This window comes from Copadichromis virginalis, linkage group LG23 (genome assembly GCF_057382275.1).
Source record: "Copadichromis virginalis isolate Kocher_CV1m ecotype Utaka linkage group LG23, C_Virginalis_male_GT1.1, whole genome shotgun sequence".
In the NCBI taxonomy this organism is placed as follows: Eukaryota; Metazoa; Chordata; class Actinopteri; order Cichliformes; family Cichlidae; genus Copadichromis; species Copadichromis virginalis.
In genome coordinates this window covers 3,603,706-3,631,158 of record NC_140639.1, presented here as the reverse complement: position 1 = coordinate 3,631,158, position 27,453 = coordinate 3,603,706, and the positions used below count along the sequence as shown (strand labels likewise).

The 27,453-nt window shown below is 40.3% G+C and overlaps 1 protein-coding gene across 2 annotated transcripts in view; it reads right to left on the bottom strand.

Annotated features, from left to right (window-relative positions):
- The window catches only part of trabd2b (TraB domain containing 2B), a 67,959-nt gene that overhangs the window by 6,180 nt on the left and 34,326 nt on the right, over positions 1 to 27,453 (bottom strand). Inside the window, exons 3-4 of one of the 2 annotated variants that reach the window (XM_085449020.1) lie at positions 19,747 to 19,893; positions 14,082 to 14,256 (exon numbers count right to left, since the gene is read on the bottom strand). In XM_085449020.1, the coding sequence (XP_085305146.1) occupies positions 14,082 to 14,256; positions 19,747 to 19,893 (322 nt within the window). The remainder of the gene's footprint in view (positions 1 to 14,081; positions 14,257 to 19,746; positions 19,894 to 27,453) is intronic. The other variant, XM_085449021.1, reaches the window with a different exon arrangement.

The following is a 27,453-nucleotide window of genomic DNA, read 5'->3' as shown; positions in this document are numbered from 1 at the left end:
CACATGACTTTTGCACAGTACTTTTGCACCACCATTAGGTCAAAGGATAATTAGACTGACAATTGGGAATATTTCTACACTTACAAAGGCCAACTGTATTGTTATTTGGTTATGTAAGATAAGATAACTCTTTATTGTCATTGCACAGTCATACATAGTACAATAGTACAATGAAATTGGAAAACTGTCCTACGTCGGCACTACATGTAACACAACACGACACGATACGACGCATCACAACGCAACACAAACAACACAAACAACACAACACAGTATAATAACTTAGTAATAAAAAAAGCCAGTCAGGTCAGCTATTTGCATTGATCAGGGCTGTTGCCCTGTTGTAAAAGCTGTCCTTGAGTCTATTTGTTCGGGACCTCAGCAGCCTGAACCTCCTGCCAGATGGCAGCAGCTTAAACACCCGGTGTCCTGGGTGTGTACCGTCCCGTAGAATGCTGCGTGCCCTCTTGAGACAGCGAGTGCTGTACAGGGAGGGAAGAGGATGTCCAATGATTTTTTGGGCCATATTGATGACCTTTCTCTGTGCTGTGGTGCAGCTGGAGAACCACACACCGATGCAATATGTCAGCACACTTTCAATGGAGAAGACGGTCAACAGCTCCTTCTTCAGGTCCATTTTTCTGAGGATTCTCAGAAAGTGGAGACGCTGTTGGGCCTTCTTTAAAACCGCAGAGATAAACAGATAAAACCGGCAGATGGCCACTGCTCCCTGAGCTTTGTTCTGCTGGAGGTTTCTTCCTGTTAAAAGGGAGTTTTTCTTTCCCACTGTTGCCATTTTATTGTTGGGGTTTTCTCTGTATTATTGTAGGGTATTTACCTCACAGTATAAAGTGCCTTGAGGCAACTGCTGTTGTGATTTGGCGCTATATAAATAAAACTGAACTGAATTGAAAAGAACAGCATTCTTCTTTCTCTTTTCACCCTTTCCTTCAAACAAGATCTTGGGGCCAAAGTCAGCTCGTTCAGTGACTGCATGCTGACAGATTTAACCTCCTTCATGTCTGTGTCAAGCAGCTATTTCATTAAATTCAGTGGGCTCGGGGCAAAGAAGAGCATGTGCCGCGTGTTTGCTGGGTGTGAGGTCAAGCTGACTGTTTCGTGTGTTGGCTTGATTTCCTCTACTCTGCCATCATTCATAACACACCTCGACAAAGTTGTGTATATTTATGCGTAACTTTGTTTGGAAGATGACATAACAAACAACCATATGGGTTCAATTTTTACACTTGCTGTAAAACTGCCATTCAGTTTTCTGTGGAGGGAGAATTGGTTTGGATGCTAAACTTGCATCTGCTGCTTAAACAGCCCACTGAATGCACACACACACACACACACACACACACACACACACACACACACACACACACACAACAAGCAAGCAATATTTCTCACAACGAGAACCAACACTTATGAAATGTTGGTAACTCTCAAGTGAGGGACTGCACATTTCTTCATGAATTGGCTCCGTTTGTTGAACAAACAAAACGTTTTTCCAAGTTCTTACAAATCCATTCTTTTGGAAAAAGTTAATTCACAAGCTTTTCATCTGACAACAGTGGCATGTGCATTGTTTGTTTCATTGTAGGTTTGTGGTTCGTGCCTGTGTGTGGGTGAGTGACTGGGTAGAGAAATAATAGCTCTTTCCAAGCAGATGAAGGTGCGTGTGGGAGGCTGAGCTAGTGTGTTTGTTTGTGGAGTATTCAGACAGTAAACAGTGTGGTGCTTCTGAAGCACAGAGCAGTCTTAACAAACAGCTCAATTAGCTTAAATGTAATAAGAGGTCAGCTAACTCCTAATTGCTCCCCTGCTGCTTGTAGTGCTCGTGGGCTGACCGCACAGGTAGCTCACTGTAAACATGCCACTCTGTTTTAAAGTTACAGTACTTAGTGACGCCCTAATCATTGCAGTGTAATGCTCGCTATTAATGTTTACTTTTCAAGTTTTTACGGAAAGACCTTAAAAGAAATGTAAAAAAGAGAAAGCAATGTTTTTCTTTTTCCCAGTGTCTTTAGCTGTCTCGCCCCCATCTGCACATTGTTTGAAGATACACATCCAAGAACATTTCCTTCTTTTCCGTAAATTAAAATTTTTATGGTTTTGTTCAAGCAATCAGAACTCTTGGATAATATTGAGAAAAGATTGTGGCTTTGGTTAGAAAATTGGTAATGGCAAGTTAACATGTCCTCATGACAGAAGATGAAAATATTCTCCTTAATCAAAGGATATTTGATGCCTAAACACAATGCCTAACATATTGGGCTGGACAACGTTTTGCATTCATTCGTGGTATAAAATCAATGTGGAACCGAAACATCCCTCAAAGATTTTTGGTCCATTATGACGCAAAGTTGCTGCAGATTTGTCGTCAGCAGATCTGTGACGTGAATCTCCTGTTGCCACAAATGCACACGATGGACTGTGAAAGTTTATCATTAATATTAACATAGAAGTGGAACACAGCTTCTGTTTTCATCATTGGCTTCATTGCACTCAAAGGAAAATATCCATATTATTTACCCTTCTCATTGTACTCATACGACATAATGTTTACTTGGAAAAATAATGAATACTTGTTTCTTATGACTTTTCTTATGCATGAACAAAATGCCAGTTTCATACATAAGTCGTGGCAGGAATTTTGTTTAAAGATTTAAAAATACACAAAATAAACATTTACTAAATATTCTTTGAAATTCTTTTCCATATGGGTCGTATGCATCTTCCAGTAGACAAGTTGCTCTGCCTGCGACATAAAAAGAATAGCTTGTGGGAATGTGGCTTCAGCCCAACTGCAACCACTACCATATATCAGCCAACCACCTGCTGTCATTTCTCCAACTGCAGATATGTGTTTTTCAAATATTTTATTTACTTAATAAATATTTTGTTTTAAGTAGGAGCAAGTTTTTGCTGTGTATACACCCTCTCACAGGGTGTTTCCCCTCCAGAGCGCAGAGTTAATAAACCAGCAACTCCTTTATTTAATAACCATCCCATCCTGATTTCCACTTACAGTAGCAATGACTTAATTTACTCCACTTGCACATTCACCTTTCTATGTTTGCCACATCTGCCTGTCTCATTATCTTCCATATCCAGGCTTCTTAAGCTTCTTAGCTTCCATTTTGCATTTGTTTTACAGTCAGTTTTTCTCTTTTTTCCCTCCATGCAAGTTTTTTCGGGAGGGATGTATTAGTGTGCTTTGAAAAGAAAAAAGAGGTATTGCAGCATGTCTAGGCATTCACGCTCAATTTAAACCATGTCAACGCTTGGTCTGCACACATCCTTCTCTCTCTTTCAGACCTTTCCCTATTTTTCCTTCCAAGTTAAACCTCACCGAGCCTCGCTTTATGCGTGATTCTCCATCCTTTCTTTCTATATGCTTTTGCACATCAGTCAGAGGAAAGAGACACTAGTAGCAAAGCAGGAAAAGCAAGGAAAATGGAAACACTGAGCAGTTAGGAATTTGACATTGCTTCAAGAATGCAGAAAACGCACAGGAAGAGAATTATGTTATTTTTCAGTTTTTGCACAAACAAATGTGTTTGCAATTACTTTGTGTAAACAATGCATCAACTGATATGCACTAGTGGTTAAAAAAAATCCCACATGGCTTACAAGCAGACCACCTCATATGAAAATTGCACAAAAGGAGCACAAAGGAAGAGAGAATAGAAATAGATCATTGGCAAGTGGTTTGAGAGGAGATGGAAAAGAAGGAGGAAAGGGTGGAGGATAGAGAGGACGATCAGAGGGAGAGAGGGATTGACGTACGCCCTCAACCCAAGCAGAATGCCTGCTGGGCATAGTTGCTACATTATGGTCCAAACAAACACAAGCAGTTCCCTCAGAGCAATTTAAACAAGTGGGTGATCAAGAAATTGGAAGATGAGTTAAAAAGAGAAGAAAAGCGAACATCCAGGAGACATACCCAGTGAATGGATGAGAAAGAAAAAGCATATTAGCTGACAAGGGTGTGTTCCACTTTTGGTTTGTTTGGAAATATGTTCCAGGACGAGGGCAAGCGCAGACAGAGATAATGTGGAAAATGTTACTCTCATCTTCACATGTTTGTAAATGTGTGTAGGTGTTAAATAGGTGACAAATTAAAGGAAAATATGTAAGGTGCTGGGCCACCATGACTCTAAGGAATAACTTCAATATTGCAATAAAGTATGTGAAGTCTACTGGACTGAAGGACACTACCTCCCCCCACCCAGTATCCCCCAGTGTTTTGATGATGCTGGTGAAAAGCAATGTCTAAACATTACAACATCTCTCATAGTTGTTTTGTTGACTTAGGAAACAAAATTACGCAGAGCCAACTCTGGGGGTGGTGGAGCTGGGTGGCTCTGAGCAAATACTGTGCTGGAAGTGCTCCACAGGTACATAAGAATATGATCTTAAAGAGGAGATAGACTAAACAGAAAGCTTGCTTTGCTTTTGTTTTTCATTGGTGGAGGATTTGATTTTAAGGAACTCTAAATCTGTCAAGTTCGTTTAGATGTTATGAGGATGCTGACATTTTTCCCAGGAGAATGCAGCTCATGCTTCAGTGCTTTTCTTTCTGCGATCTGCTTGTGCGTGAACCTGTGTGTGTTCGCATTCTCCCAGCAAGTTGTGCTCATATAATGTATATGTGTGCACCTGTTTGTGTTTTAGGGGAAAGTCCCTTTTTCCACTTTTTGTACTAAGACTATTTCCTTGAGCAAAATATGAGTAATGCAACAAAGATTTTAATAAGGTCGGCATCCCTGGGCCTCACTGTGCATTCCCATCTACTGTTTAACAGGAACGGGATCTCTCTATAAATCACACAGCAGAATTTGAATTAACAGAGCTACAAAAACAGCTACCCACAGTGTTCAGGAATAATTTCCTTGAAAACAGACCACGGCTTTTACATGATGTGTAAATTCCACCTCTCTTCTCAGGGAGCTCTGAGTTTCTAGAAGGAGAAGTAAAGGCAATCTGGAGCTCACCGCTCTCACCCATTCCTCATCTCCATAATGACTTCATTTCCTATGCATGCAGTAAGACGTCTGTCTGTCTTATTGCACTACACCCCCCCCCCCCCCCCCCCCCCCCCCGAGGTGTTGTGAGTGACAGCTGTTGACAGGACTGTTAAAGGTTGAAATTCTGGTCAAATACGGAGATCAAGAAAGTTTCAGGGATCAAATCCAGAGGCTGACCGCTGCATGTGGCGGGCTTGACACACATCCATGTTAGAGAGACTGGAAGCTTCACTCAGCTCAGTGGTTGAGTGTTTAAAAGCCATTCCTTGCTTTCAAATATTTAGACTGCCTATGCTTGCTGCTTAAGTTTGTAAAGCTCTCCTGGTGGGCAGAAAGTGAGAAGCTGGGTGTGGTGAGGAAAAAGTAGAAAAGCACAGAGAGTTAAAAAAAAAAAAAAGGAAGTAGTGGAAAATGTAGAAAACAAAGGCACAAAGAAAGTAAAAATCCCCCTGCTATTGACTGTTTTTGTTTCTGTAAGCTGTAGTCTCTGATATCTCATCGTACATACATGTAATGGAAGATGTGGCATTCTCTGCTCTAAAAACGTCTCTATGATGTTCGTCTTTCACCTTTCACACTGGTTTGTTTTTCTTCATCCATCAGTTAAAGTTACAGAGAGAAGGAATGATAATCTATAAATTATGATCTAAAGGAGTGCATATGTGTGTGCTGCTGGCAAACACCACACAGACACATAAGCTTAGAGATAAAAGAAAGTGCATGTGAGTAAATGTGAGTGTATCTTTCTGAGTTGGATCTGTTTGTGTTTGCAGAAACCAAAGCATCACATCACATCAGGCCGTCTGGTGCAGCACTCCATCACTCTCCTTCTTGGTCAAATAGACCTTGCACAGCCTGGAGGTGTGTTTGGGGTCCTGTTGAAAAATAAATGATGATCCAACTAAATGAAAATCGGATGGGATGGCATGTCGCCGCAGGATGCGATCTTCTTCATCTTTCAGTTGGTCCCTTTAGGAGTCACCAGAGCAGATCATCTGCCTCCATCTCACCCCATCCTCTTCTGTCACACCAGTGTAACTCCTGCATAGCAGCCCCATATTCAGCATAGCCTATATCCCTCATCTGCACATGTCCAAACCCTCCCAATCTTGCGTCTCTAACTATATCCCCATCTCATTATTAATGATTCCTATATTTCATTTGGCATAGATATTACAGGCCTGGCACTATGTTTCTGTCTTGTGGCCCAAAATCTTCCATGTCTTTAATCGGGATCGAGATCTGGTGACCATAAAAAAAAAAAAATTTTCTGCAGTAATGTTTTAATCAGATCTGTTATTTAGCTAGGATAACAGTGAATATAGTCATTCACCAAGTAGAAAAACCTGCAGCATTATGAGTCTCTAAACGGGGACGTTAATATTCTTGCATTCCTGGGGCTACATAGTTTCTGTTGTGTGCATTTAGGTCAATTTTAACACTCAAAAGATCAAAGAAAGAAGCATTCACGTGTTTATGAAACGTAGCATTAAAGTCATTGGCTCTTAATAGGCAGTGGGATGTTCTTCCAGCTGCTAATGAAGTGTGTAATCTTTGAACAAGCTAATGAGCTATACTGATTTAATTACGATGAGAAATGCAGCCAGTGCAGTTAAGAGTTACCATAAGATGTTTTCATGCAAACTCACAGAGTTACATTCCTGAAAATTTACAAGACGGCATAACCTTACATGGATACAACAACAGAGCCTACGCTGTTCCTACAGCAGTTGAATGCTATTGTAACTGGTCACAGTTAAGAGATCCAAATGGGAAATGATCCTTGTTTAGTTTTGAATCATATTAGGGATTAAAGTTATCTGGCTTTGAGGAGGAAAGGCATAAGTATCCTTGTGCTCATCCACCAGATGCCCCTGTAAAAAACACAACGTTGGCTTCAAGGACAAACCACGCGGACGTTAAAAATAAATTTAAATGTGTGCTAGGCCCAAACTGTCAGCAAGGAAGCACTTCTAATATCTTTCTGTCTCTGTCTTCTCCACAGAAGAGAAAATACACACCCAACATCCAAAGCATTGCACGTCTGTCACTTCATAAAATAGATCCGCACTATGTGGAAGGAAAGACAGTATGAAGCAAGATGGAGATAGACAGCATCAAGGAATGGTGTTGGTTTAATAAAGGAAAAAGAGCAACAGATGGAAAGGACTGACAGTGCAGACCAGAACGACAGAAGCAGAACAGAGAGCTGGGGAGAAAGATGAAATGAGAGCTATGCAGACAGACTGGTGTGCAGGCAGAGACAGTCAGATGAGGGGAAGAGGCTGAGAAAAACAGATACGGACTAAGATGGGAAGAGCCACGGAGACAAAATGACATGCACGCCAGGCAGGCTCTCTCCCTCAGTCATCACTTCGACACCACAACACCACAAGTGACTGCAAAACACATGGGTCCAGTCTGCCTGCACAATGGGCTATTATAGGTCTGCACATCAGAACATATGCATAAAAATCAACTTCAGCAAACAGATCCAAAGTGGCTTAGACTCCAAAACAAACAGTACTACATGTGGACTTTTGACAGTAACTGCTCGTTTGGGTGATAAATATCTGCAGATCATGGGACTTTGTGTCACAAACATAAACATACGTGTAAGTGTGTGTATGTGTGCGAAGTGGTGTCTAGGCCGTGGCAGCGTCAGGAAATTCCATGGGATGTTTTTAATAAGAGCGGGCAGCGGCTGCCAGGGAACTGGCAAATGAAAACCTGCTGAAGCACACCACAGAGCTCGAACAACACACGGCCATGCTCTCACAGCACTCCTCAGCACAAATGATAACTCTGCATGTAGTCTGCATAAGTGTATGTTTTTAGTTTGTGTGTGACTGAGAGGAAGGCGACAGAGAGTGCATTTTGCCGAGTGAGTGATGGAAAATAGTTAAGGTTTGTATCTGTTTGCAATAGCAACAGACCAAGTATTCTGTGTGTATGACTTGTCTGTGGGTATGCCTTTCCTTTATTGCTTTCATCTGGGGCTGCTGTGTCATTTTGTCCATGGGGGAAACTCTGATGCTTTTACTGATCCTTACAAAGAACTCTACGTCATGTTATAGTGGGTGCCCGTGATTGGTCCCTATTACATAATACTGATAGTAATAGTGAACAGCAGTGACCATAGTGGTGCTTAGGAGCAGGATGGGAGACGGTGAGGAGACAAAGGGAAGGAAAAGTGGGAATAACTTCAGGTCCACTTTGACACTGGCTACAAAATGAAGGAAGTTGGTACACTTATCTAACGTCTCAGAAGTATCTACAACAGGTAAAATGGAACTGCTCTAGAACATTTATGTGTATGTGAGTGGGAGACTGTGGACTGTAGGCTATCAAACCAATTCAGATGTTAGAATCAATACTTTCTTCACTAGCTAACCAAAACCCAAAATGATTTTTCTTTAGACTGGTAAGATGTACTGTTTAGCTATGCTGAACTACCCCCTGCACACAGCTAGAACCAGCCTAGTTTAGAGCTGTTTCAGTTTGGAAGCTTGTTTTGGCTACTGGAAAACAAAACAAAACAGAATATTGCTATCCATCAGTCAAAATAAACATTTTGGGTTCTTATCTCGAAATTTTGACTTAATAACTCAAAATGTCGAGATATTTGCTCAGTTTTGGGTTCTTATCTCGAAATTTTGAGCTAGTAAATCAAAATTTTGAGATAGCTAATGTGAAATTCTTATATAATTACCCCAAATTTTAAGATAACTTTGCAAAACTTTGTGGATTTGTTTTCATTGGGGGAAATATATACATACTATAGTTACAGTAAATGGCAAATTTAATCAAAAGGACACTGCTTTAATCATAATCAATCTGTATTGCCATTGAAAACAGGCTACTAATGAGTGTTATTAGTGTATTAAATGTCTACAGTACAGTCATTGGTTAAGAATCAAACAATATATGAGTATTTTGTGAATGATTTATTTGGAGGTGTCATTATCAACCACCGATATCATAAAGTCTTGGCCCAACAGTGAGACAGTAAATCCTCTCAGTCAGTTTCTTTTATATTGCCTGGGATAATTCAGTTATGCCTGCTGGAATTTATATAAATAACCTGTTTCTGAAAGTGAAGAAAATGAAATGTTATAACATGCACTTGCAGATGTGTGTGCAGAATTCAAAACTGAGAGCAGAGCAATAGAGGAAAAAAATCTTTTTGCAGTTAAAAAAGCGTACATTTTATCCAAAAAGGCACTTGTGCTACAGGAAGGTGTATGTGTGCAGTGAAAGCAAGGGCATGGGGGAGGCTGAGAGGTAAGGTGCTGAGCTGAGGAGAGATGGATTTCCTGACTGAACCACTTAATACACACACCGTACACTTTAATTACCCTGTGAAAAGAAAAAAATAACTATGACATCTGTAACTTTAGAGGGGCTTGACCTGAGAGGTGCTCCTGCTCGTTCTCACACAAGTTCTGTTTGTCCACTACATTCTAGACATAGTTAATGCTAGAAGTAAGTGATCCAAGGCAAATGCTGCTGAAAACGGCTCCTAATATGTATCTGCTGTAAAGCATAAATACGAAAACACCCACTCGACATGAACAGACATGAGCACACATCATGGCTCTGTCAGAAACAGTTCCATGTTAAGATTATTCCGTTTTGTCATCCACAAAAAAAAATGCTGTGAAGTAAGGTATATAGTCCACTGCCTTTAGTTTTTTCGGTTTGAAACACGTCATGTTAATGTGAGTTTTGAGATCTAACCATAAAGATTGGATTTTATGTGATCACATTATTGCACGCCCACGTTTGGCCTGAAAGTAGTTGTAATTCATCTCCCTGGGCTGTCTTTATTTTATATGTCTGGATAATCTTAACCCTCACACCCCCTGTCTTCTTAATTTCCCTTTATTACTCAAACTATGGTCTGTGGTTAGATTATATTTAGACCATAAGCAGAACACCATTCACAAAGCAGGCCTGCTCACCTCAAGAGGTTTTGAAAATCTTCAAAGGAAATGTGGGCAGGGCCAAATTTCTGGGAGCCAGTGTCGTCACTTAATACGTTCTGGCATCACTGAGTGATAAAATTTCATGTTTGGTTACAACTGGGACTAAAAGGGACAGTTACAGGACTGTAAAGACATGAGTCAATATCCTGAACACAGATATAAGACATGAGGATGTGGAAGCCTTCTGCTTAGAGCATGAGAAAGGTGGTTTGTTGCCTGAAAACAGAACTTAAGTCCTATTAGTTGTGGTCACTAGTTGCAGTATTTATGGCCTGTCACTCTAAGAGTAAAGATTTGTGTGGTGATATTATTGAAATATTTCGGTGGAAAATATTTCATCTTCATAACATTCTTTGAAACTCAATACTGCGTAAAAGTTTTGAGCCATCCCTTGTTTCTTTATATTTTTCTAGGAAAATTGGAAATAGGTCTAACAGTTTATGGAAACATATGCCAACACGTATGTTTGCCCATGTACAAAGTTTGTACAGTTTTAATGAGCTTTAAAGTCAACATTTAGTATGACCACCTTCATTCTTTAACTATAGGATTTCTGTAGTAGTCTTCAGGAATAGTTCACTGGGATTCTTAAAGGACATTCAAAGCTCTTCTTTTGATATTGGATGCCTTTTGTTCTGTTCTCTGTCAAGATGATCCCACCCTGCTTCAATAATGTTAAGGTCCAGGCTCTGGGGAGGCCAGTTCATAACTGATAGTCTTCCATTGTGTGTTTTTCTGCCCAAGTATGCTTTTACTGCACTGGCAGTGTGTGTGGGATCATTGTCATACTGGAAAATAAAGCTACTGCCAGTCCGGCACTTTCCAAATGTTAATGCACAGTGAATCCAAATTTGACGATACTCTTCTGCATTCATAATTCCACCAATTTTGACAAAATCTCAAAAACCATTGGCTGAAATTCTGCCCCAAACAATGACAGAGCCTCCGCTGTGTTTTATAGAGTGTAGTTCCTTTCTCCTGATCTCCCCGGTACATGTTGATGATGGCTTGTTGACAGTGACTCTTCCACTGAGACCTCAGTGACCAGTAGATGCATCATCTGAAGGGTCAGATTCATCTGTCAGGTCCTCAGAGATGCATCTGCTGGATTTTTTCTTCTACTGTATCATTACTGTAGTTGTCCATCTGCTGTAGATAATTTTAAGGCCCAACATAAAAAAAACAAACAAACCAAGAAACACTGATCTGAAAAGGTCAGGTATAAGGACTGAACTGGAAATCAGTGAAAAAGCAAAGAAAATCCTTTAAGTACCTTTATAAAGCCTGGAGAGCTATTACCTGGAGAAAATCCAAAAAGTCTGGTCCCTTGGAAACAAAATATCATAAAAGTGGGGGTGGCTTCAGACTATTGAACAGTATTGTATAACTTTGTGGCCTTTTGAACTCCCCTTCATTTACACGTACTATATTTATCTAAGTTTCAAATAGCATCTATGTTTTATGGCTTCCACTGTGCTAGGTTTGACAAATTTCTCTAAAAGTTAGTAATAATTGATCAAAAGTATTCTGTAATAGTGTGTAATAGAACAGTCCTGTAAAATTCCATGCTGTAATTACTCAGTATTTCCAATTTAGTGTGACTGTTTTTGAAGAAAGGATCTCTAGTACGAGCACATAATTAGCTGCTGCTATAATAAATCAAGTGTGTCTGTATCTGTGTGTGTGTGTGTGTGTGTGTGTGTGTGTGTGTGTGTGTGTGTGTGTGTGTGTGTGTGTGTGTGTGTGTGTGGACCCTGCAGTCTAACTGTAATGGTTCCTATCACTTCACACCTGCTGTCACTTTGTTACACACAAGGCTAAAGCGTGCAGGTGACCTGAAACACATGTTCACCTCATATCTATCCAGGCCACGTGGAACACACTGGAAAGTTAACACAAAATGTTTAATAGAGACTAATCTTGAACATAAAGCTGCATTAAAAAAATATTTTAATTGACTTAATAGAAAAAAAAATGCAAATTCACAATCGTGGCTTTACCTGTCCGAGATAATTTAAGACCCAGATTTTCCTCAACATCCTGGAAAAGATATATATACGTAATAAATAGCATTATTATATAGCATTAAAGCAGTGAGGGATGAATAATTTCAGTTTTATGTGCTGCAAACCAGTGTTTTACTCTTATTCAGAATTGTTGCTATGAACTGCTGGTAGTCTGTTTAATGTAAGCTGGCTTAGTCTGACACTCAGCCACACATGCTGACATATTTAGTTACAGATGGCTTCTTTACTGAGCACCATCATTTTCTCAGCACTGCCCCTCTGCTCATTTAGTTACTGTATACAAACTCACGTCAAGGAATTCCTTTGTGAAAAACACTCATTTTAGACGGTGAATTGAGAAATATGTGCCTTGGCAGAAGTTCATTCAAACGTTGGAAAATAGTTTTCACATTCTCTCACTCTTTTTCAATGTTTTCTATACACAACACTACAAACTGTGACAGGTAAAGTGAATGACATCTCTTTATAACGCAATGATCTGCTGAGAAACTTAGATCTACTTTAACATGTAACACCTCCCAAACGGCTCAGAAATAGCTAAAGAAACAAGAAGAAGAGCCCAGAGATTGACCCCTACATTTCCATGTAAACCCCAATCCACAACCAAAAAGATGCATTGCCAACATCCTGTGCCAGACACCACAGGACAGCCTTCAGAATTCCCTGGTCCATGCCCTGAGGCTTCAAAGCTGTTTTAGCACCACAAAGGGATCTGCACAATGTTAGGCAGATGGCTTTTAATGATATGACAGACTGCTCTATATACCAGTCGTGTTCTGTCAGGGCAAGGCAGGTGGGCATTGCTTGCCCAGTGAAATCTACAATTAAATATAGACACCATAAGTGTCTGTCATTGCTCTTTTGCATCCACCCTTTAAATTACTGCCATCTTGTGGTAGCAATTTGTCTCATCTTTCCTCCGCTTGCCTCCAATTCCACTAGAATCTGTTGGGCATCTCGATTTTATGGGTGCTCCCCATTAACAGTAGCTTGAATTGGGCGAGAGATCAGCAGCTTCTTCTGGTTATTTGTACACTCACATTGTGGATAAACATGTTTTCTTTAATGGATGACTGATGGGAGAATAAAATGCAGTATCTTTGCTTGTCTTTTTGTAAAAGTCACCACATGCCACTGATATATATTTTTTCTTCATGTATGTACACCATTTATTATTTAGTAATATTACAGAAATCCGTTTCTCCACAGAGTCTGAGCACAAATACTAACAGTGTTCAGCCACATCTGCACGGACACACAAATAGCAGCTGGATGGTGCAACAGTGGCCCTGTCCAAACTGCACAAAGAGCAGAGGGAGTAACAAAAAAAAGGAGCTAGGCATTCAGTATTAATCATTCACTGTGGCGCACACACACTCGCATGCATGCACATACACACATCCTAGAGGTAGCGCCACCCTTTTTCAAATGCACGCAGGCACACAGCCATACAGTAAACAAAGATACCCACCACATGTGTTTGTATATTCTCAAACGTACACACACACACACACACACATTTTCCTTAGGACACACTACACTATTCAGGAAACATTACCAGCATTAGCCAGGAATGCTAATTGAAACAAACAACTCACAGTTTCTTCATTTCTGAGATGGGAGTTGGCTGTAATTGAGACTTCTGTGTATGTGTGTGCACGTGTGTGTACACTTGGACAGATTCACAGTTTTTGAATGCCAGAGATCTGGGAACTATTGTACACTATTATTGTCCTGCTTTTTTTTCTCCAGTTTTGCTTTCAAGCAGAAAAGAGAGCAAATTTGTTCACTGTAAGCACACTTTAAAACTGACAGATTCTCTGTTCCAGACCAAAGTAAACCTGATCTATTCCATTTTTCAGTTACATGCAAATGCATACTCCCTGGAGTTGCTCTCAACATGTAGAATAGAGAAGAATCTCGTAACCAGCAGGTCAAAGGTCATTGCGTGAGTTCCTATAACATTAAAGTTATTTCTGCAGCGTTAAACCGATACTATCCTACAAATCCAATCTGTCTAAGAGTCTTACCTGCACCGAAAGCAAAAAAGTAAGTCTGGTTGGGATTTCTCTGCAGCAGGGCAGAAACTCGTCGTGCCATTCGCTCGTTGCGTTTGTAGATCAGCTCCTGGCGGAAGTAGCTGTCAATCTGCTGAGCCGTCATGCGGTCATGAGCTGGCAAAGAGCTGTTGATGAAGTGAGGCAGCTGAAAGAAAGAAAAAGACCGTGAGAAAAAGGACTTTCAAAGCCTTTGTGGTAAAAATCCATGGCAGAATTAATAGTAAATGAATCACTCAAATTTTAAATAAAACATAAAAAGAAAGAAAGAGCGTTAAAGAAAAGTGGGATGGAAAGAAAGAAGAGGGGTGAATGGTGGTGTTGGTGCCCATGTGAGTGTGACACCTGGCAGCCAGAAGTGTTTCTGATGTGACAGCTTGACAGAAACTGACCAGCGCAACGCCCTGCGCTGTAGACTGATCTTTACATGAGAAAGCATTAACAAATGAAGGAGTTGGAAGGAGAAGTGTCAGCGCCATCTGTGTGTGTATATAGGTTTAACATTTCTCTGTGTGTGTGTGTGTGTGTGTGTGCATGTATGACGAAAACTGTTTACACAAATGTGTTTATAGGTGTGGTATGTGCGCTACATGAAAGACACTACAAGTGTGTATGCCTCAGTTCAATATATTGTGAAGTGTAAATGTGTTAATTACTGTTTGATACATTAGCAGCCAGACAGACAGAGAGACCTGGCTCTGTTCCACTTTTTCCTCCATCAGTCGTTAATCTGTGAAGATGAGTGGGGGGGTTGGCGGTGGACTCAGGATTTGAGATGTCCAGTTCCTTAAGCCCCAGGATAGAAAATGTATCTCTCTGTATCTCGCCCTCCTTATATGACTTGAATACATACTTTTAGATTGATTCCCTCTACAGACCTATCACACACTGACAGTAATAAAGATATTTTTGTAAATGTAAGCACTATTTTCTTATTGAGCTAGATTTTTTCCCAATATCTCTCATTACATTCCAAAGTAAATAAAAATCTGCCATAACAAGAAAATTGGAATTCCATGGAAAGGCTTTTCTCCTTGGCTGGTTATTTATTAAGGGTCTAATTATAAGGCATTCATTCAAAGCTCTTCTTTACTTACAGAGGACGCAGTGTAAGCAACAGAGAAACATCAAGTGATGAAGATCTTATTTAGTTAGTAAAGTTGTTAGCAGTTTGTTCCACTCAGCGGCTGATTTAATTACTTAAGAAAGTGATTACTATGCAGTCACACTAATATAAACTAATCATTACCTAACAGTTTGTTATTATATCTTCCAGTCTGTTCTGTACAAAGTCATTGTATATAGCCCAATCTTACTTTAAAGTAGGACAGATTTAAATAATGGTGGGAATGTAGAAACAAAGAGGTTGGTTTTCATACTCTACACATATGCAGATGTGTTTAATCTGGATTTGTATTTAACTGTGACAAGGAACACTCGTGCAAGCATGCTATTGCTGTCTAGAACTGAGCTACAAGTTTACACAACAGTAGAACAGCTGCAAATGGTGCGTAAATTAGCATGTGTATGTGTGTGTGTCAGGCCTGAAAACATGAGGGGATTTATTGTACCACATGTGAACGAGGTGCACTTCAGAATCCATCCAAAATCTATACGATGTTTCCTTTCAGTCACACCGTCTCAGTCTGTTTTGATTCATACTTCAGTTATCTTAATTTACAACAGAACACTGGATAAATTTCATTTGTTTGTTACACAAATATACATTTCCATTAGTAAACATTTTCTCATTCCAGGATTTAGAGGTTTGTCATTTTTTCCATAGTCTACAGTTGGAATATATATTACTCTGCTTTTCTATAAATGTCTCATACTATTATTATATCCACAAACAAATCTTCACTGCTTCATTAACCTTCTGGAAGTTATGGAGATTTTTGTAAATATATTTTACAAATGTGATAAACTTCATCATGTGCTACGACTTCCAGTGGCGATATCTCTTTATGTACTGTTATATTGTAATATTAGTAAAAAATAAAGGCCAGGTGCTTAAAGGAAGTTTTATTTAAGCGCTGTCCATAAACCTGAGCCATTTCCACACATGTACTGAAGCCCTGATCTTTTCTAGGTCTCGCAAGACGGAGCCACATGTGAGAACTCAAATGTCTCACGCAGTCAAGTCACACATGTGTTGTTTTCAACCTGCCAGAACACTTTTACAGAGTTTGTACAATGTTGGCCTGAACTGATGTATAAACCAAGCAGATCATATCAATACTTCATTTACTGCTGGTTAATTGGTGTCATATGCACTGCCTCATACATGAATACATCTATCCAGCCAGCTACCTTAGCTAAATCACACAGTATATATGCCGCAGCGCAGTGGACTATTCCTTCGTGTTTGCTACATGTGACAAAGGACAGCTTTGGAAAATATCTTTGCCTCATTCTTCAGAAACTATGAAAGGTTTATGTGTGAAAACAGTTTTAGAATAAAAGATCAAGAAAAGAACCTTTCCCTCAAATTCAGGGTCTGATTAAATTTGAACGGTTTGTATGCCACTGAATTAAAATACATGCTTTTTGTTATAACCCAGCAGTAGAACAAAAAAGGCAGAAAGAAACAAAAGCGCATTTACACAATTATCTGTAGCCCAAGGCCTTTTTTATCTGTGTTTTGTCAGGGTGAATGACGCAGGTTTACCCAGATTGACAGCTCTATACGATTCATAAATAAAATAATGCAAACTTGGAAGAAAGTTATGGAAAAGTTTAAAGAGAGAGCTGAAGAAAAAGGTGCAGAAAGACTTCATGGCTGATGAGAGAGGATCGTGTGAGTGTTTCAACACAAGGAAAAAAAGGGTTCGGTCAAAGAGGGGTCAAGGTAGGAGTGTAACGGTAAACGCTGATAAGTTATCACATGAAAAGCCATTAGCTGCTCTCCATCCCAACGTCCACAGGAAACACATAGTGACAGCAAGATATTTTCTCCCTTCCCCACCACTGGTACTGCTCTGCACTCATGTTCTCGTACATATCCTGCCAGCCGTTTACTTCTATTTTTTCCTTTCCCTTCGGATTCAGCTGTTTGAAATCCCCTTTCTCTTCTCTTCTGCTCTTTCTTTCTTTTTTTTGTAGCTCTGATGATATCGTGGCACTGAAGTGATAACAACTTGTAGGGACAACCCAGAGTAATACAGCATTTAAGAACATTTTCAGTCATATATTACCATATAAATTATGCAGAAACATAACAGATGTGGAAAACTAAACCTTTGAGACATAATTTTTCATCTTGGCACATCAGTCTACATTTTGATGGTTTACATCTCCAGGTAACTTTTGCCTATGTCTTTTGTTTTCTTCATTTTTTTTTATGTGTTTACTTAAATGAATGCATTCATCTTACTTCTTTTGCATTTCAGTTTTTCTTCTGTCTCACTTGCACTCTGTTTTTCTGATGAATTTGGGACCGGTTGAATGCTGAAACAGATTAACCTCTCTTACACCGTTCCACTCACTTGTGGTCTCTGGCCTGCCATCGGCCTCTTTCTTATTTGAAGAAGATTGAACTGAAAGAGCATCAGGGGTGTCGGAGCGGGGGCCACTGGATTAAGTCCTATCTATCAAAAAACACCTGTCCTTTTACAGCTCTGGAAGCTCACATTCACACAGACACACAAACCTGCAATAGATCATTAGGCTACAGAAGTGAGCTCTGAAGTCAGGCATCTGATTGCTGTAGCATATGTTGGGGAATGTTAATACATGTTATTATGACATGAGGAGCAGGGGCAAACTGGTATGAGTTAAACTGCAGGTGAAATAGTGGCTAACAGCCCTTCATGGCTCACAGGAAGAAAAAGGTGTATAAAAGCAGACAATGAGAGAGACAGGCATAGAAACATGGAGATAAAAAAGCAATCGCATGTCATTTGTCAGCGCTGAATTGTAAAGGCATTGTGAGTTTGTGTGTACAGTAAGTTTTTTCATATAGTGTGTGTCTCTAGTGGATATGATGTGGAACTCGAGCAGTGAGTTGAGGTTACATGGTCTTTTGGGTTTAATGGGACTTAAGGATCAGTGAGGAAGGTTGACACAGCATAATTGACTTATGAGGAGAGCGTTTGAGCAAATCTGCATTTAAAAGGCAGAGATGGATTGAGAGCCACTACATGTTGTGTCTACCACATGTATTTGTAGGTATGTGTGCGTGTGTGTGTGTGTGCGTGTACTTAATGCCGAATGGCCTCTTGACAGCTGGGTATGAAGACTGATTAAGAGACCATCACCAAAGGAGCAAAGGCTATGTTAGGAAATAAGTTGGAGGAGGTTAGATGGTGTATTTACAGTGGAGTCCAGAGCTATTAAAGTGTCAGACTATCAAGTAACTTGAGGCTGAGAAGGATTAATATGGCAATGTGCAGATTTGTGGAATTGACGTGTAAGCCCAAAAGTTCGAGGTGACGATAGTGTAATGGCACAGAAGTGGGTATAAGAAGTTTGCCAACTCAAATCGAGGATCTGACAGATTCAAGTTCTGAGCACTGTTACAGATGTTTTGCTACCACTAGCTAGTATTTTCTGTGAGGATTTTTAGTGAATCAGGAACGATAAGTAGACGATTCCCTTTTCCAGCAAAACATAGCTAACTTAGAAGTTCAAAGGTTCGCCTTTTTTCTGCTTTAAAAAAATTGCAAAGTTAATAAATAAATATTTTGGTAGTTTCTGCAAATGAATTTAAGAAAGTTGTCTTTGATGGTTAAAAGTTTACAGCAGGGTATCAAAGCAAGTCTCACTTGCATGATACCTTAGGTCACTATTAAAAAAGAAAGAAAGAAAAAATCAGTGACATGACCTAAAACACATATTCATATAGTTTAACATGTTTTTATGCCTGGAAGCAAACCTGGAACCATTCATCATTGTTTGGCAGCGAATGCAGGTTCCCATTCTTTTCAGTTCTCTCGGTAGAAAAAGAATGAATGTGTAGGTCTGCAGCTTAAATATAGTGTGCAGAGGATGATGTTACATGCACAGGTGTGATTAATCTGGTAAACTGTACTGCACTGAGTATGCAAGTGAGTTGAGATCAGTGCAGAATCTTCAAAACAGCTAGCTCTTAGTTTGCCTAAAACTGGCTGAGAGAAATTAAAAAACGACGGATTATGTGACAGTACATTTTAGGTCATTTTACTTAGTAATGCAAAAGTAATCAAATTAGTTACTTTGTCCAATAAGTGATTATGTAATGTAGAAAAGTAACTTGTAATGTGTAATATCTTACTTTATTCAGTAACAATCCTAACATTGGCAATGTGATACCAGCATGAAAGTAACTTGTCCAACCTTTTCACTGTAGCCAAACATTCCAACTTTACCAGTATGTTGCTGTCTGACCATGCAAAACTTTGGAATTTGGAAATATGTGAGAAATGTTGTAAAACTTTGTAAGGTTTGACAAAGTGGATTAACGGTATTAGATCCTTTGTATTATATTAGGCAGGCAATTTATTTTAGAGTCTTTATGTTGTTTCTTTTTGCCACAAAAAACTTGTTTTAACTGGTTTTGAAGAATTTTGGCACAAAGCTATTGAAATCAGTCCTAAAAAGTGAACCACAAGTGATGATATTTTTTACAATGGGGTGAGCAGTCCTTAAATGAATCAACCTGTGAGGTGTCATGGTTTAAGATGATAGCGCTGAGGTCACCACAGTTGTAGTGTGTAATGAGGTCCTCTGTGGTGTAGGAACCTTGGAGGCTGCCCGCTCGAACACCCTCGTGCTGCAGCAGCGTCTGGTTCAAGGCAAACAGCACCTACAGGTAGAGACATGGAAACATACGAAGGGCGCTGTTACTTTCTGCATCCACAAACTCAGTTTCCTCTGCTGTGCACCCAAGAGGAATTTGCCACAAAGGTGTAGAAATTGTGCAGGCGTAGCCAGTGTTCCTCTTTAAAAAATATATTGACCTTAATATACAATGAAGCTATTATACTCAGTGTCTGCTGCAGAATACTTATTCTTTTGCAGGGTTTTCATTTCTTTCAGGAAATTTTCATACGCTTTTCATACAAGCTGACTACAGGTAAAAGCAGACCACAAAATGCATGGCAAGGAGCCATTGACTTTTTCCTGAAGGAAAGAAAGAACAGGGAAGAAAGGTAGAGCTGAAGAGATTGAAAGAGAAAGAGGCCCTTTAAAAATAAGCCTCCTTTCTCTTTCACCAGGACCAGGTTGCAGAAAATTTATAGCACCCATTAAAATCGAAAGTAAACCCTCTTTAGAGAGAATTTATAGCGTGCAGCCGCTAGCCAGCCCAAAACCTCCACAGCTGTCCGAGACACCAGGGGTTAATCTCCCTGCTCCCACCCTCTACAATCTCACGCCACTTCTGACTGGCCTGGCAATCAAGACCGACCTGTCAGTCAGTGCTAAGCTCTCTTACAGGAACCAGAGGTGCATTTGAAAGAAAACGTTTTTTTCTTCCTGTATTGTATTGCAATTCACATAGTTCTACATTGCACCCAATAAGACAGAGGTTTCAGCTGATGTGATTACAACATCAACATATCTTCAAACTAAACCAGACTGATCCATGCCTGTGATCCTAATTGCCAAGAAACCTGACTAGTGCTTTGGAAAATACTGCAGGGAGAACGTCAGCATCCAGCCCCAGATGATTTGTAGAGCAGCTTAAGACCGATACAGCTGCACAACTGATTGAGCCCCATGTCAAAAATTTTTAAGTCGTAATTCCTGCAATTAAGCAGTGTTTTCGCAATCATATATGCCCATATTGGGCACATTGCATGTTTAAACTCCATGTAACCTTTACGTTGGGATAATCACAACCAAGCTCTAAGCTCAACCTTGTGACTCTCTCTCCTTCTCTCTGAGGTTATTGTGTTTGCTAACAAGTCTTGTGGGCTCCTTTTCACTTTAATCCGCTTTTGTTTCATAATGCAAGGAGACAACTGATGAGCTAACGGCACACATAACTCTGTCATCATCCTGTTTTTTGTCTACTGCATCCTCCTCTTATCTCTCTGCCAGGGCCTGATCTCTGTGCCTTTCTTCCTGTTGTATAGCAGGAGTCAGATCTTATATATTTGTTTTGACATGTTTCATCCAGCATATTCTTCAGCTGTATCCAACACCGTGCTGTCACCCTGCCAGAGGCACATAAGAGTGCCTTGATCAAACCTGTGACCATTTCAGTTCTGTAAACATATGACTTCGAGGCTTTCTTTAGCTTATATTTTAACACAAGACTTCTCAAATCCAGGAGCCCCACTGCTGCTGTAGTAATGACTCTGTATGACTCAATTTTTGTTTGCATCAGAAATGAAGTTCATTGTTCTAAACTCCAGGTAATGTTGAGGTGTGATGCCAGACCCAGAGGAGCGAATGCTATCTGGTCCATCGCCAGACAAGCTAATTTTGCTGCTGTTGAAGCTGATTTTGTGCCGGTAAGTTGCCACGGCTCCAGGTCCTTGACCCACAGGGCTTTTGGCCAGTAGGTCCTGGCCAGACTCAGGGTCAGAAGCTGGTAAACCTTGCACACCTGCAAGGATTTTTGCTATGCAGCCAACTTCAATACTTTTCTTTACATTGGACCAGACAGATCTGGACACAACTGGCGAGATGTCAAGACCATGGTTGGTTGTGTTGGTAGGGGAGATGTTATTTCAATATTGTCCCCTGGGAAGGGAAAGGAACATCTCTGCAGCTGTAACCATGGTGCTCAAGTTATGTGCTGGACTGAATGAAAGAGCACGTCAGTCACCACAGGGGACGCAAAGATGGAGAAAGAGGCAGTGAGAGGAAAAACGCAAACATTCCCTGTGTGTGTGTGTGTGTGTGTGTGTGTGTGTGTGTGTGTGTGTGTGTGTGTGTGTGTGTGTGTGTGTGTGTGTGCGCGCGCATGCACACGTTGACTAACAGAGTGGTTGTTCTCACACTGAAGTGATCGACTCACTCTGACAGACCAACTTTTTTATAGCCAGACCTTTTCAAAATAACAAATACTGACCGTTTTCACCACATAGTTTACTACTGCAGGTCTAAGTTCTCTTTTTTTCCTAATCTCTTCTAATACATGCGTGGGAAACTCCAATTGTAATTAAATAAAAGCTTTATAAGAACAAAGCTGGAAGGAGAAGTGCACATGGATAGTCTTGGAACCTGCAATCTGAGTTCAGCACTCCAAAAATTCATTAGCAAGCTTTGGAGGGAAAACAGAGAGCAGGGGTTGGGAAGGATAATGAGCATTAAAAAAATCCCAGAGATCTTTTTAAGTTTAAGAAAATGTCGTTTATCAACTTGTGTGTACATTACAACAATTGACCTTGAAGTGCATTAAATCCTGGCTGTTAGCTAGCAGTAGTGTTAGCTTGTCTGAGGGTTTTATGGGTCTGAAGCATATAATGAGTAGGTGCCGATGACAAGGTACTGGAACTGAGAATGTTGAAGAATGTGAGTAGTGCTTATAGCTAAAGAACTGCAGAAGGAAGTGTCAGAGTGTGGAGGCCAAACTCTGAAATCTGGCAAAGAAGCAAAATATGATTTACTTTAGAAGTAAGTACACAGGAGTCACTAAAAACAAAAGACACACAGAGCAGTCGTTTTATAAAGCTAAAAAAGGAAACATGGTCACATATTCATTCTGTCTGCTTCCATATTTTCTCCACCTTCTTGTCCAATCTCCTCAACTCCTTGCATTTTGTCTCAGTAAAGCAATGACACATTGTTCCATGTTCCTGCAAACTCAGAGCGAGACAACGAACAAAGGGCGAAAAGAAAGAGGTCTGAGTACAAAGGCCAAATAGAGCTGAAAGTGTGAAAGACGAACAAAGCCTTGTTCTCTGTGATGAGCATGTGTTGCACATATGGAGGTGATTCTTCTCCAGTTGTGTAGTGGAGAGTTTGGGAAAGTGAGCATGAAATGTATGGGTAAGGCCTGGCATGGGTGTTGGCTGTAACCAGGCAGCAGTCAGGTGTATTAAAGCTTAGCAAAGGCTTGCCAGCACCAGGACAGAGAGCTGAGATAGTGTGTTCCTTCACAGTGTTTCCCCTTTTTCTCTTATGTTTGTCTCTGATTGGATATCTATGTATAGTTATGTTTTTGGCCTCGTGAACAAGGAAAACAACTCTCTGAGCAGGTAAAAACATCTAAACAGTATATACCCTACAGTTTACCAGATCACCACCAAAATGTAATGAGTTGTCATTTTTCCTCTGATAGATGATCAGAATACTTTAATAATCCCCAAGGAAATTATGTGAAGTAATTCTGTGCAAAAACTGCCCCATTTCTTAATATGTTGATTCACTCCTTATTCTGGACCCACATCAGAATTTCAACGGTTCCTCTCCTTTACCTCTCCACTCAATTTTATGAAGTCTTGCTTGTTGGTTTTCTTTAATCTTGTTGACAAATAGTAAGACAGGCAAATGGCACTGAAAACATACCAATTCCAAGAAGAAAGGCAAAGAGCAAGGGAAATAGCAGAAAGTCATTTCCTTTTTTCCTATTTAGTCTTAGTTTCCTGCACATGACTGCTTATTTTAATTAGGCAGTTTTTGTAGTTTCTTGTAGTTAAATGATGTGATTTAATATTATCCTGCGACATTATCTTTGTGAGTGAAACCAGCAGCTAACAAGAGTTAAAGATTACATAAATAAAATGACTAAAAACACATGTTGTTGCTGGTCTATTGGTTTTGTGTGGTAATTAAAATAGAAAAATAGCAAACTGGCAGCATACTGCAATGGTTATTATGTCACACATTCTTCCTTGTCAAAATCAAATGTCTATGTTGCCCACAATGCAACTTGACCACCTGCAGTTTGGTCTGAGGTTTGTCTACATTTCTGTGCATTGATGTGATGTCAGTATAATATGAAAAATGAGTTTCCATGAAAACCAGCTGAAGTTGGGAAAAAAAACAGCCCCAGAAGCCAGAAAATTCTGCCACAAGAGTTGCTTGGTTGTTGGCATCGTATCAAAAATATGACCAATCAAATTAGATATTGTGGCTGATAGCAAGAGGATTGCGATTAGCTCGCGATATCAGTGTAAAGTGATGTCTGTGAAGGTTCTCAGTCGTCCAGGTCATCGTAGTCAAAGGAGCTTGCAAAGAAAAGTGTCTGGACTTCTTTAAGTTGCTTGAAGACGTTTCACCTCTCATCCGAGAAGCTTCTTCAGTTCTAAGGTCAAATGGTGGAGAGTCCCAGATATAAACCTAGTGGGAGTGACCCCCCACAGAGGGACAAAAGGACCCCCTGATGATCCTCTAATCGCCTGAGCCAAAGTGGGAAACTGGGCGTGGGTCCCAATCAGCCAGAGTTTCGGGTGTGTTCATTGTGAAACCTGGCCCCACCTTATCATGCGAATTCCTGAGGTCAGATGGCCCAGGATGTGAGTGGGCGTTAAGGCGTCTGGGAAGGATCTCAAAACTGGATTATAGATGGCAGAGAGTTGGTGTCGTAAACCCCCGCCTCTGTTCAAAGATGGTCGCTCACAGTGGACATAGATGCTTCTTTCACTCCTCTTTCAAACCATCTGTCCTCTCTGTCCAAAATGTGAACATTGGCATCCTCGAAAGAGTGTCCTTTATCCTTAAGATGCAGATGGACTGCTGAGTCTTGTCCTGTGGAGGTGGCTCTTCTGTGTTGTGCAAGTGTAAAGTGATCTAGAAGTTGAATGAACGACTTCCCGGCTCTTGAAATTGGACTATCAGAAGGGTAATAGGCTAATACAGATGCAAGTCACATTTAGCCTAGGGCTGTGCAATATGACCAAAATCTCATATAAGACATCTATCGTCCGATAACCATATAAATCACAAAAATGTAACATTTTCTGTAAATTCTGTGAATCTCGGGCAGCTCGACTTGCGTGAAGTGTTTCCAGCTGCGCGTTGTGTAGCTGGAGTCGAGGGTTTTAACCGATGCATGAAACGATACATTTTTAGACATAAGTTGTAACGGCCGCTGTTTTCTTTGTGAGTATTTATTACACGGCGTGCTGCGGGGAAAAGCCTGTTCTAACGTTTGAGTCTAAGGTTTATTTTTGAGCACCTGGCGGCTCTTTTTTAATTCTCATCTGTAAATACTCTGCATCTTTCACGTGATTCAGTTTATTTTGAAAAGTCTCAACAGGGTCTTGAGCTTTATTGTGAAAGGTTTAAGTGGAACATAAACAAGCGGGCACGCAATGGTGTTATCTTCGTTGTTGCTAACCACAACGCATAAAAACAGGCGCTTGTCCGTCTGTAGTGTGGTTATATAAAATATAAGAGAAAGAGAGAACTTTAACTTTAAATTAATATAAACACTACAGTGACCATCAAAACGATGAAAAAATATTGCAGTAAACAGTTTATTTTGCGACACCATGAAACAAACGATAGCATAAAATGAAACATAGACGTTTTTATATCGTCATCCGATATATATCGTTATATCAAACAGCCCTAATTTAGCCCATCAGATCTGTCCAAGGAGTTCCCTTGTAATTGATTTATTTTATTAGTAAATAACTAAGAGCTTTGTTGTACCTTTGGTATAAACTCAAGCCATCAGAAGAGAATGGAAATTCAGTTATTTCACACTGCTTTTATTACTGCCTGTTTAAACAGTTCCTTATAAAGAAAACAGTTCAGAGTGGTGTGTTCCCCTCAACCAATCTCTTCTCCCTGAGAGCTGCTTGTGTTTCATTACCTGAAAGAGAAGAGCTAGACCTCTGACCCAGGACAACACTGCTGGGTTTCTCTGGGCCAAGCTGGCTTCCTCCTGTGGGTTTCAGCTACTGAATACAAAAGGAGATTTGGGTTCACAGCACCCTAGGGTGACTGAACGATAAAAGTAAGCAAGTTGAAATAACATCCCTACAAGGATAAGTGCACTGTCTCTTCCCTGTTCCCCAAAGAGAAGCTCCCAAAAAGATAAAAAAAAAAACAACCCTTTTCTTTTAAACTGCACTGTATGTTTGCATGTGCATGCAGTAGTGGCGGAGCTATTTCAAAAGCCTCCAGTTGTTTAAAATTTTACCCCCCATCCAAAATCCAAAAGCACCTTGAATACATTAGTGTGGAAACATACACAACACAAGACCACATCAAAGTTGTGCGGATGTTCTTGTGTGTTAGCTTCACTGTTGTTTCGCACAGTTTTATCAAGGAGGCCCTCAAGACCTGATCCCCTCTGTTTCATTCCTAGAGAATCATGTAACCTGTCAGGGGCTGTAAAGGCAACATTCAAGCATAAAACTCTTATATGTAATCTCCAATGTCAGAGCATTGCCAAAATAGTTTTAATACCCTTTGGCGCCCTTTTTTTGTTGAATGTATCTTTTGCGTACTTGAAGGTAAGCAGCACTTTCAACTCGTGACATCTGGCATGAGCTACAGCAATCCAGATCACGGCTTTCTTCCAAATCTTTATTGCAGTTAATACCCACAACAGAAACACATGCATGAACACTCCAAAAAAATATACAACCACCCATAAGCACAGATGCTAATGATTACACACACCACTCTTTGAGCAATACCTGTATACAAAACCACACATTGCAGAAATCACAACACAGCACCAGTGTTAGGAATATTGCCTCTCCTTTGTCTCTGCTTCTAGTCCCACTTCCTTTTGCTCTCATTCTCCTTCTGTCTCACTAAGTCTCTCACCGTGCCTGTTCTACCTCCTGTCTCAACCCAGGAAATCCAGGGATTACCAGAGGGACAATCCAAGTGGCAGAGGCCTGCTGCTTCCCAGCTTTCCCCTCCTTCTTCATTCCATCCCATCTGATTTCCTTTCTGAGGCAGAGGGTGGGCATTTAATCATGAGAGACATCTCTCTTTTAAGTTTGGTAAGGTAAAAAAAAGAAAATAGTCTTTGACATCCACTAACAACTCGACTTTTTCTTCTCCTTCCTCCAAAGACTAGCTCAATTGTTGTCCTTCCTTCTCTTGCTCTTCTTCTCTTGTTTATCTTTTCCTATAGGCACCCACATACACACTTATTCTATATACACCCCTACAGTCTCCAGCGGCTCCTGTCTCTACTCTTAATAAGCGTCTCCAGCGAATGGGGGGGTGGGTGTCGCCCCTACACTTGTCCACAAATAAACCCTGCTGTTTGACTTGGCAGCACTGCAGCTGCGCCAGTCATCCCAGCTTTCCTGCCTCCCCAGAACACAGAGAAAATAATAAAGTATCACTTGATCCTAACTGAAAAAGCAGACAGCTGGTTCCCTCACTGTGAATGCCCACTGGTAAGTAATGCGGGGTTGTAAAGACTGTTGGAAAATTACAGAGTGAAATTGTGTTGATTTTTGTTTTCTATCAACATCAAGGTGCTGTTGAACAGGAA